Source organism: Hibiscus syriacus, unplaced genomic scaffold, assembly GCF_006381635.1.
Source record: "Hibiscus syriacus cultivar Baekdansim isolate YM2019G1 unplaced genomic scaffold, ASM638163v2 tig00014682_pilon, whole genome shotgun sequence".
Classification (NCBI taxonomy): Eukaryota; Viridiplantae; Streptophyta; class Magnoliopsida; order Malvales; family Malvaceae; genus Hibiscus; species Hibiscus syriacus.
The window spans coordinates 8,349-20,728 of record NW_024062334.1 but is presented as its reverse complement, the minus strand read 5'-3'; the positions used below and the strand labels follow the sequence as shown (position 1 = coordinate 20,728).

General features: G+C 34.7%; 1 protein-coding gene across 1 annotated transcript; it reads left to right on the top strand.

Moving 5' to 3' along the window:
- The first annotated feature begins 1,880 nt into the window (after positions 1-1,880).
- On the top strand, positions 1,881-2,446 carry LOC120207378. The gene is made up of 2 exons (XM_039206846.1): positions 1,881-1,968; positions 2,057-2,446. Exon 2 carries the CDS (start codon positions 2,071-2,073, stop codon positions 2,371-2,373), a length of 303 nt encoding a protein of 100 aa, XP_039062777.1. The 5' UTR covers positions 1,881-1,968; positions 2,057-2,070; the 3' UTR covers positions 2,374-2,446.
- Positions 2,447-12,380: the final 9,934 nt, after the last annotated feature.

Here is a 12,380-nt window from a genome sequence, read left to right as displayed (position 1 = left end):
CATTCAAATTTAAACGTAATTGACTGTTGTGGTTTTGACCTAAGCAGTAATAAATATCTTAAATATATCATCTTTTCTCTTTCACATCCTATTTTCACTTAATTTAGGTGATGCATGAAAACATTTTTTAACTGTAAAAGTTGACTTACACTTTTGATTCTAGGAGAGAGAGGTGATTAATGAGTTGAGTAGTTCGAATTTGACTCGGTCAAAGTTCAGTAACATCTCAATCCGAGTTTACTCAATTCGAATTCGAACTCGAGTTCGACTTGAGATCTTAAAAAGTTGAATCGAGTAAAGTCCAACCTGACTTGATAAGTTCGCGATAAGATTGTTAATTTTTTATATACTTTTTTAGTAGTTATCTTAAAAAAAAATATTTCATTAAAAATACTAATTTACTTATATACAATAAAAATAATAAATTACTAATCTATTACTTTCTAATAAACAACAACAAAATACTAAATTATTAATTAATATTTGACTATTAGCAAAAACCAAAATCTATTTATTATTTTAATATATTTGTGGATTGTTATTTTGGAGTTTAGACTTTGAAATTGTTTCATACACTTTTTTTAATATTTTTTAGTTAAATCTATTAATTTATGTTTATGTTAAACTAACCATATTATTAGTAAATGTTACATATAATTAAGAAAATAAGGTAAAAATTTTGATGATCTTAATGAGCAGCGAAGCGAGCATCGAGCTTAACGAACAACGAGTAGAAAAATAAGTTTTCTTTAAAGAGCACGAGTCAAGCAAAATTTTAATGATCTTAATGAGCAATGAGTCGAGTACAAAATTTTTTAACTAGTACGAATCGAGCACTACCCAGCTCACGACTGACTCGCTTGATAAATATCTTTATTTTGATCATTTGGTACCATCATAATTGCTTTAATTGTTAGTATTATCCACCCATTCAAACGTTTAATTCTTTCAAATGTTTGAATTTTGAATACGTTTTTTTTACTGTGAGTGAGGGCGTTATCATACGCTTTAACTATAATAATTTACTATAAAATTATAAGAAAAATTTAGTTGGGACCATTGTTTAGCAGTAGGAGGACAAACGGGGCAGCCCCTAGTTGAGGGGGTGGCTAATGTTGCGAGTCAATTAAATTATGTTCTCTTTCATCTAAACCTCTATTATCTAATTTCTTAATCTCCATATCCCATAATAATCAACCGTAATGTTAACATTATAAAGCACCGAAAGATCGTCCAACGCATGAGTTGTTTTCTACATGTGTTTTAAAATGTCAACATCGTCCTTACTGCGGTAAAAGGAGGAAAGAAAACTACGGTAATTAATTAATTGATTGGTTGCTTCACCATCTAGGGTTATGCATGGTAATTACTTGACTGTCATCTGAAAAACACAAAATATCACCACAATCAGAATTATATATCAAAAAGCATGTAAACTCAACATATTAAAAAAATGATGCCTGCTGAAGCAGCACACTCTGGGGTATTTGCTACAGGTAGTCTTCAAGTCTACATTGTTTGCAAGAATAGAACAACATTTTTGAGGGAACGATCCTCTAAAAAATGGTGAATTATGAGAAAATTTAAAGCAAAAAAATAACGTGTTACTCAAGCAAACCAACCGATCACAAACCATAGAAAAAAAAAAGCAACTTTGCTGGATGAAATGGTTTTGGACTATCAATATTATAAATTTGATGAAAAAGGATTTGGTCTCGTATATCCCGTTTGATGATCTTTTCTTTTTTTTTCCTTTTTTAAGTGGTTGAAGCATTAAGAAAAGTGATAATTTTGTAGGTGGGGGAGTTAATGGACTAGATTGTAGATCCCGTGACAGCCCAATTGTGTCTCTTTTCTTATTTTTTAGCCATTACCAGTTGTGTCTCTCTTCTCTTCAACTCTATTGCAGACTCAACCAATTGTGGATCATTTGTTCAAGTTCCAGGCCATTCAAGACCCTTGTTAGAGGTGCAAAAAATCAGTATATTTTCCATCTTCGCTTATTAAATTGGTGTCATGTTGATCAAGTATTATGCTAATTGTTGAACCCTGGCAGGAGAAAGTAAACAAATGTCAAAGAAGGATCTGAAGTTGGAGATTCCGCCGGAGACTGAAACGATAACAGGAGACGCCGTAGAGTCCCATGCGCCAACGCTGGCATCAGGGCAAGGGCAAGGTCAAGGTGCACCAGGACTTAGTCGGCAGCCGAGTATGACAAAGAATAATTGCCTATGCTCTCCGACTATGCATGCCGGATCGTTCCGTTGCAGGGTTCATCGAGCACCGACTCTACAACGGACCAAAAGCATCGAGTCTCAATCCGCAACCGTTGATGATAACACATCTAAGCCCAGCTCTGCCACTGAAGAATAATGTAGCAATAGTGCCAAATGTATGGGGCATCAATAATTTCTGTGTATGATTGACTCTTGTTGATCCTACCGACACTGCTAAAATAATTTCATTTGCTCAGCATTAACTATTGTATTTGTTGTCTTCTTGGAGCATTTACTCCATCTCTATTGTTGATTAAATATTTTCCAGTTAAACTGATTCATACACGTAAATATTGTATCGTTTTGACAGATTTATCACATTAATTATAAGGAAAGAAAAATGTATACAACAGTAGGAGCTGAAATATGCCATGGAGCCCATGATAAAAGATCTTAACAGTGCCTGGATTGAAGTAATCGGAGCAGAGGAGATGTGAACTGCCAGAATGAAAAGACAAATGGGCGCTCATTGCAGTGGATAGAGTTTGCGGATGCTGATTTATTTGCCTACCAGAAGATGCACGAATCGCCATCTTTAAGCCTCTTCCACCCTTTGAATCCTCACAAGCTTTAGATACAACTGAAATTTCAGATTGGTTGATAAAATAAGAAATGTCTAATTATTGGATTTATAATTTTCCTTTCATATTTATATGCTTTTACTCACTAAATTGAAAAAGATTATATATATGAGTGATTTATATTATCGATTTATTAAACTCTGATCATTTACGCCACCGATTGTTACATTTTAGTCAATGGACCGTTAATTCTTGTTAGTTTGATGATATTACACGTTAGCAAAACAAGAATACTTTTTAGTTTAATCTCTAAATGGTAGATTGAATATTAATTTGACCCTAAATTTTAGATGAAATTCATTTTGACCTTTAAACTTTAAATAAAATATCAATTTGACCTCTAAATTCGATCAAAGTTTTCCTTAGTCGGTCACTGCCCTAAATTAGTCATGTGTTATTATTTTTAAAGGAATCTTACCGATAAATTTGTTATTATAATTTCATTTTAAAGGATGTCAAAGCACTTAGTTTAAATTTGTCGAATTTAGGATATTTTGGAGTGAAACGGACACCAAATTCGTGTTTAAGAGGTCAAAACGTGTTCATTAAAATTTTGGGATCGTTAGACGACCGATATCGACCAAAGGTTACCGACGATGATAGTGGTGAACGGTAGCCGGCAACAAGAGATTTTAGTTGAATTTAGGGGTTAGATTAATATCTTATCTAAATTTTAAGGGTCAAAATGATATTCAGGTCATCAAACTAACTTCAGTTAATAATTTAGTGACTAAAATATAATAATCGATAACATAAGAAATAAAATTTAATAAATCAATAATGTAAATGATCAAAATATATATATTTTTAATTTGATGAATAAAATTGTACAAATATGAAAAAAAAATTGATCAATCCAATAATTTACCCATGAGCAAAGTTATGCTTGGGGCATTGTCCTTTTTTTATTATATTAAAAAATATACGAGTGCACGAACTAAGTGATCTTGGTGGTAAAAGAATGCAAGAGGAATGAATGTTCAGTGTCAAATGATTAAGAGTTGTCTGTAAACAAAATATTACATTGTACTGACCACATGTTAATCAAAAACTAAAATATATATGAATAAATATCTAATTAGGCCTCCTAATTTTAATGCATTTTTATTTTACCTCTATTTTTATATTATTAAATATATTTGACCCCTTTATATCTAGGGATGACAATTTAACAAAAATCCGATGGGTTCCGACCCGACAGGATTGATTTTTTTAATTTGGATTCAGGTCAGGTCAGGTCATACTTTTTAAGGGGTCAGGTTGGGTCGGGTTCTGGTGAAAAAACTCTGACCCGACCTGACCCGACCCAAGGATAATAATGTAATTTTATTTAAAAAAATATTATTTTTAATTAAATCCTTATTTTTTATCGGGTTGGGTCAAATTTATACTCTGAAAATTTGGATCGAGTCAGAGTCGGGTGCAGAATATATATTTTTCGGGTTAGGTTGAGGTTATATAATTTTCGGGTCAGGTCGGGTTCGTATGGAGGATACATATTTTTGGATCGGGTTGACAAAAAAACTCAACCCTAACCCCACTTATTGTCATCTCTACTTATATCTAAACTACGTTCCTAAATTTACTCAATAAGAAAATCTCCATTAAAAAGAAAGATTGTGTTCAGAGTTTTTTATTAAATTAGAGTGGGATAGTATTCTAATAAGGGTTGTAAATGAAACGAGACAAATCATGAGTTATTCGAGATCTGCTCAGTTAAAGTTCAGTTAACACTCAAAACGAATAGACTCGATTCAAGCTTGAACTCGATTTGAGTTCTTCACCAGTAAAATCGGACTACTTGATACCCTACTCGAAAAACTAGCGAGCAACTCGAAAAAAATATATTAAAATTTTAAATTTTTACTTAAATATTAATAATATTAACATTTATATGTTGTATTTTATAAGGTTTTCATGAACTTAAATTTTAGGTTAAAGCTCGAGTTTAAGCTTCAATCTAGCTAAGTATGAGAATATTTTGAGTTCATTTATTTTGAAGCTCGAGTCAAACTTTAATTTTTGATTTTGAATGCGAGTCGAGTTTGACAATTTTAAACTTTTCAAATCGAGTCGAACTTGACAGTACTCGAACTCGACTCAGTTCTTTTCTAGCCTTAATTCCAACTTTGAAAGAGTACTACTATCAACCTAACCATTAGGGCAATAGATTCATGTTCATATTAGAGTGAAATAGTATTGAAGGATACTACGTGGCGTGTGAGCTGTTAGGAAGTTAGATGTTGTTAGCTGAGCAGTTAGGGTTAGTTGTAGTTAGTTGGGTTGTTAGACTAGCTTTGTAAAACCCTATAAAAAGTCTTGTACTTGTACTTGAAAAAACACGTGAAATATATTCATAACTTTACGAGTTATTTACTGAAATATCTATTCTCTTCTAGTATTCATCATGGTATCTTTCACTAAAGTTTATGGGAAGTTTTTCTTCGCTGCTTAGGGTCGTTCACCATGTTACCTTGTGCTGATTTTCCTTCTCAAATGGAGTTCTCTTCGAGGAATGTTAAGTTGTTCACCAACAAGAAGGTCAATGTGATTCTTGATGAGATTAACTTCCTTTTGTGGAAGTAACAAGTCTTGCTTATGGTGCGAAGTCATCGGCTAAAACGTCTACTGACAGGTTCGATGAAATCTCCGCCTGAGACTGTGGTTAATGATAAAGGTGAAACAATTCCTAATAATTTGTATGAGAAGTTTATGGCGATGGAAAGTGCTCCCTCGTCTTGGTTACTTTCAATGATTAGTCCTCAAATTTTACCTCAGTTTATAGGTACAGAATCAGCGTAAGTTGTCTGGAGTACGGTACTACAATTTTTTGCCAACCATTCCACAACCGCTATTATAAGTCTCCACTATAACCTTATGATGATTCTATGAGAGTTTATCTCACTTGTGTAAAAGAAGTTTGTGATGTGTTGGCTTCATGTAGAAGTGTGATTCCACATGCAGAGGAGGTGACGAATTGAAAGGGATGCCTCGCTAGTATCATCCGTTCGTGGTGGTTATAACTACAACAAGGGAATCTTTAACCCTTAAAACGGTGTACACCATGCTCCTGGATGTAAAAACTCAATTGGCTGGTTTTAGGGGTCATCTTGACACTCTGTCAATGAATGCAAATGTTACTCAAGGGAAAGTCTTAGACAGATGAGCTGGTGTGAGTTATTAACATGATCATAAGGCTTATCGGTCGTCATCTTATTCTGGTGGGTGATCTGGTGGTAGAGGCTAAGGATGCATTCGGGTGCAGTGTCAACTCTATGGTAAGAATGGACATCTTGTAGATCGATGTTGGCACTGTTTGATAAAGAGTTTCTTGGTGTTATATTTAGTAGTAGCTCGAGTTCTAAAAAGGAGTCTGAAAGTATTTACTGTTCCATATGTGAAAACAAATATGCTAAGTGCTATCAGGCTTGAAATAACGGGTATCAGGTGAATTTACAGCCTCAAGCGTTTCTTTCAATAACAGCTCCTGGGGTAGTGGACTCTGGTGCCACACACCATTTTTACGCCTAATGAAGTAAATCTTGGGCATAGGGTTGACTATAATAACCAGGTAAATTGGTTTTAGAAGACGGTGTTACTTTAGATGTTAAATCGATTGGTAATACCACTTTATGTTCTTCTCTCATGCTTTGTGATTTACTGATTTGTTGTATGTACCAAGAAGAACCTTCTATCCGTATCAAAACTTGTTAGGGATAACAATTTTTTTAGTTCCATGCACATGAATATTGTGTTCGCGATGAAGTTTATGGTGATGTACTTCTTCGAGGGAGAGAGGATGGTGGTCTCTATTCGTTTGTTGCAAATCAAGGAATTAGTGTTTATGTTAGGGAAGAAGCTAACTCGGTGGTTGCGTCTCTAGACACCTACGAACTCTAGCATCGACATTTAGGGCATCCCTCACATGATAGTTTAGTTAAAGTTTATAAATAACTAAATATAAATATTACAAATAACATAAATAAAACTTGTGTTGCTTGTCACATGGAAAATAGCCACAAATTATCGTTTCAAGATTCTCATACTATGTATGTCACTCCATTTCAACTTGTGTTTACAAACCTATGTAGTCATTCTCTTGTTGTTTCGAATGGGTTTAAACACTACAATAACTTTGTTGATGCGTGTACAAGACATACTTGGTTATATTTTCTGAAGGATAAAGAGCATGTTACCACAACGTTTGGCTTGCTCTAAAAAATGGTCACGACTCAATTTGGTTTACTTATCAAAGTAGTCCAAAGTGATCGGGGAGGAGAATATAAGAGCTTATCAGGTTGATTAGTGAAAGCTGACATCAATAATCGTGTCACTTGCCCTCACACCTTGTATCAAAACGATGTAGTGGAGCTCAAACATCGGTATATCATCGAGCTAGCCTTGGTTATGCTCGCTCAGTCGTTCATGCGAGTAAGGTTCTGGTCTTATGCAGTGGTCACAACGATATATCTTATTAACATATTGCCAAAAAGGGTTCTGCATTGAATGTCACCCTTTGAGAAACTCTTTAGTAAGAAGCTAGAGTATGGGATATTAAAGGTGTTTGGGTGCATATGCTTCCCACACCTGAGGCTGTATCTAAAACACAAGTTGGAATTTAGGCCACAACCATATAATTTTCTTGGTTACAACTCCCAACACAAAGGGTTTCATTGTCTTGTTGTGAATGTTCGTGTGCGTATATCGAGGCATGTGGTGTTTGATGAAGTGTATTTTTATTTTAATGATGTCAGGTGTGAAAGTTTATCAACTAGCAAACTTTTTAATACCGAAAATTCCATGTTAGTTTTTCAGGTTGACCTAAAACCTTTAATTCGATCCCAAAAAGACCCATTAGATTAGTTGGATAAAATTAAGGAAGAATTGGGCTTGGTTTGGCTCAAGTATTGGACTTTTGGGATAAGTTTATTAAGAAGTAAAAAAAGAAGATGGCTTACAGTGTGATTTTTTATTTTTTAAATCAAGAGCTAAACCCCCTTATTTTTATCTGATCAATGTGAACCACCCCATTTTAACTCACCAAAAACTTTTTCTTACCTCTCTCATTTATCTCTTCATTTTCCTTCCCATTTAAGTGAAGCTTTAAGGAGATCATCATTTGGTTGAATTTATTTAAGGTAAGGAAATCATTCTCCATTTCAAGAGCTTCATTTCAAGCCTCATATGTCAAGTTTTAAAACTTGAACTAAAAATGGGTTTTAGTAGGGGTTTAGAAATTAACAATTCTAGCTTGTGTTTGGGGGTAGGTTGAATTTTAAGACATGTTTTTAGATTCCCAATAGTCTCGTAAATAAGTTAGTCACATCTTTTCTTATGCATTAGTGAAAGAAGTTGGAGAAGTGTCCAAGTCAAGGGGTAAAGAAAAGTTGACTCTTGGGTGGTTTTAGGGAGTTTCCATTAGCTAAATCATCAAGGGAACACCCTTATAACCTTCCCATACATTTATAAGCCTTACCATGCATTTATGTAGCTTGCATTAACCTTGAAAGACTAAGAACATATTAATGGTAATTCTTAAGTTTATGTGTTTTAAGTTTATGATGACTCTTTAAAACTCTAATAAGCTCAAATAATACTCTAATAATGTTTTTGGACCTCCTTAGGGCCTTTAGGATGGTTTAGAAGGGTTGAAGATACTCAAACAGAGCATTTTTGGGTGGCAGTATCGATACTATATTGGTAAGTATCGATACTGTTCTTATCCAAGGTAAAAACACATGAGTTTTAAGTAGAAGTATCGATACCCTAAGTTCGATTTCGATACCTAGGTTTCGATACCTAAAGGAGGGGTTTTGTAACATTCTCCATACCGAGTTAGTGATCAAATTGGGAAATTTTAAAATTTAGTTACCAAAGTAGATAAATTAAATAGTTGAAAGATTTAATGGGAATGTTTTATGTAGGATGGATAAGCAAAGAAGGGAAATTAAGAGGGCAAATAAGTCTTTTAGCAAGAGAAATAATTAAATATTACTTAAGGTTATTTAATAAACCACGTGGAAGTTAGAAGAGAATGCACAAATTTCCAGATTTTCTCTTCTTCTTCTTCTTCTTTCTTCTTCCCCGTGAGACCAAGCTAAAGGTGAGTTTTATTGTTAATCAAATTCTTGATGAATTTAAGGTTGCTTATTGATCATTGGATGATAACTAAGCTTAAGGAAAACTTAGATTATCTTAAAACAATAAGATGAGAAGTATATGAAGGATTAAAGAAAGGAAGTAGAAAAGTGAAATCTTGTAATAGAGTTCATAATAAGAATTAGAAGTGGGATTTGACTTGTCATCAAGCTAATTAAGGAACAAGAAGTGTTAGAATTAAAATTTGAACATGTTAGAATTTGAGTGAGATTCTTAGATTCCATATAGAAGATTGGATTTCTAAGTTTTAGAAGTATGTAATGGATAATAATTAGTTTAAATAAGAGTATACAAGTTAGGGATATAAAAGGAGGTGAAATATAAAGTGTAAAGAAGATTATAAAGAGATTTTCTTGCTTAAAATGACATTTTTGGGCTATGTGCATCGATGCACATTCAATGTGCACCGATGCATCAAGGATAAATCCCAGAAATTGTTCAAGGTGTATCGATGCACATGAAGTGCATCGATGCACTCTTTTTTAAATACAAACATCGAATTCCATCGATGCATCGATGCATAAGGAGTGCATCGATGCACCCCCTTAAATATAAACATCGAATAGGATTTATGTATCGATGCATGGTGTGGTGCATTGATGCATACCTTCATTAAAAGATGAAAATGGCTTTTCTTTTAGCCCAAAAAATGATAGTTTAGAATACATTAATTAGTATACTGATTAGCATCAATGAATTACTCTGTAGATACTGAGCCTAAACAAGTTCCAGAACAATTGCCTCGTAAGATCGATCGAGGAAAAAAATAAGGAAATATAGGTGAGTGCATATGCATAGCATAAATATGTATTCTATTCAGTTCTAGACTTGTGATAAGTCTAGATTTTATATTTTGATACATGATCGCATTTCATATTATGATACATGATATGAATTCATATTATATGCATTAAGTGACATGAATATACAGGAAATGTTATATAAGCTATGTGATAAAGTGATGGAACATGATATGTTTATGTGATAAAGATATGGAAATTATATGTCTATACAATATAAATTATGGAAATGGTGGAAACCCATGTTATGTAGATGAGAACTATAGGTATAGTTGGCATGCCAAAAGTAGAGGGTTTACGCGGTCCTTCGGGATATATATGTATTCTTTGGAACATGTGTGAGGTCTTTTAAGACACATACTTGATCCTTGGCATATGTATATGATTCTTAAGGAATTATCTACGTGGTCCTTAAGGATAATCTTATATGGCACTATGGTGCAATTCTATGCGGCACTTCAGTGCAATTCTACGTGGCACTTCGGTGCGTTTATACGAGATGTGGTGATAACATAGTGCACAACCTCACAGTACTCACATACCTTAGGTTCTCAGTATGGTATCATGGGCCAATAATCTTATTAATATGAATTCATGGTGATATAAAATGCATGGTTAAGCATTTGATTTTCATCTCATTCCATTTAATTATGGCATTTCCATTACATTTCTTTGTTATCATTATTATTATATTGCCTCACTAAGTCGATGACTTAGCGTGTGAGTTTTTCACATGTAGGATCTGAGATAGTAGACGATCAAGGTTAAGCAGCTGAACAACATTACTCCTGCAACTATCAGATCAGAGGGAACTTGAGCAGTAGGCCCTTTTGCTATGTAAATGAATGTTGGCATGTAATCAAAGTGTCAAGTGGTGTATGCTTTGATTATTTTGATAAACTTGTATTAACATATGTATATTATTGTATTTTAATAATATAAGTTCAAATGTTTTATCCGTTTTTTTTAGAGTATTATTTTGTTTAGTTAATGTAACATCATGGACTCATATCCGGGTCGGGTATGAGTTGAGTGTGTTATATTTAATGGTATCAGAGCCAGGTTTAGCCGATTATAGGCATAAACTAGAGTCTATACATGCCAACAAATAGTGAGAACTTCTGATCTGGTATTGCATGAGTATGTTGTTTTGCTAATAGAACAATGTGTTTATTCTTATTAGATGTCCGGACATAATAGCTCTCGAAGTGAAGCGGGAGAAGACATGCCTGCTGAAAGCAGTAATTCACCTGCCCTGGCCAGGCAAGGTGAAGAACATGCATCTCAAGGAGTGCCTGTGCAAGATCAGGATACGTTCTTCAGAACGTTAGACGCTATTCTGACGCGTCTTCAACCTCATGCTCCTCCAACTCAAAGAATAAATGTAGCAAAAAAGAGTTGAGAGGTTTAAGAGCTCCCGAATTTAAGGGAGAAGCCGAGGAAGGGCCGATGGCGGCGGATCTTTGGCTAAATGACTTGAAAATCATATTGGATGGTCTCCACTGCTCTGAAGTGGAGAAGTTAGATGGAGCTGTCTCTTTACTGAGGGGTCAGGCGAGAATATGGTGGATTAACGTCACCATGAGGATGTCAAATGACCAATTGACTTGGTCTTTGTTCTTAGATGAATTTAAAAACAAGTACATTGGAGATCAATTTATTCGGCAGATGAAACAGGAGTTTATGAACTTGAAACAGATGAACTGCTCTGTATATGAGTATGAATGTGAGTTCAACAAGCTGAGCAGGTTTGCATATGAGCTTGTGCCTACTGAAAAAGAGGCTTGTGAATGGTTTGTGGAGGGCTTACGCCCTAGATTGAAAGATATGATGATAGTATTGAATTTGTCCTCGTTCCAAGAGGTGATCAATCGTGCCAAGGCTCTTGAAAGAGCTCAGAATGAAAGATTCGGGGATTTTAGAGTTCAGACATCAAAGAGGACGGGTGATTCTTCTAGCTCAGCACCATCAAAAAAAGATGAAGAGACTCAGGATTTCGATCACAAGCTAGATCAGAATCAGTTGCATCATCTGCTAGGGGAGCAAGTCAGGCAAGACCTAGACAGACACAGTCAGTGGGATCTGGTGCTGGGATATCTAATCAGGGTCAAGCAAGACCGTGTCAGTACTGTGGGAAAAACCATTTTGGGGCTTGTCGGATGGTTGTTGGGACTTGTTTTCGATGCGGAGATGTCGAACATTTTATCCGGGATTGTTCATTGATGGTTGGTAAGCCTGCACCATCTGAAAGAGTTGGTTCTACCTCACAGAGAGGACAAGGAAGAGGCAGAGGAAGGAACCAGTCTGAATCATCTGCTCAACCTGAAGTTCGGTCAACCGCACGGGTGTACAATCTAAAGACAAGTGAAGATCGTGATGACCCTGATATTATAGTAGGTACTTTTCAGCTGTATGATAAATTAGTATTGGTACTGATTGATCTGGGGTCTAATTATTCTTATATTACAAGTAAGTTAGTAAAGGAATTAAGGATTCCTTTAGAAGCTACGAGTAATGAGAATATAGTAACTAATCCTTTAGGCCATAGTGCTCGGGTGAACAAA

Coding starts and splice junctions, on each gene's coding strand:
- LOC120207378 (XM_039206846.1), top strand. CDS start 2,071: ATGTCAAAGAAGGATCTGAAGTTGGAGATTCCGCCGGAGACTGAAACG.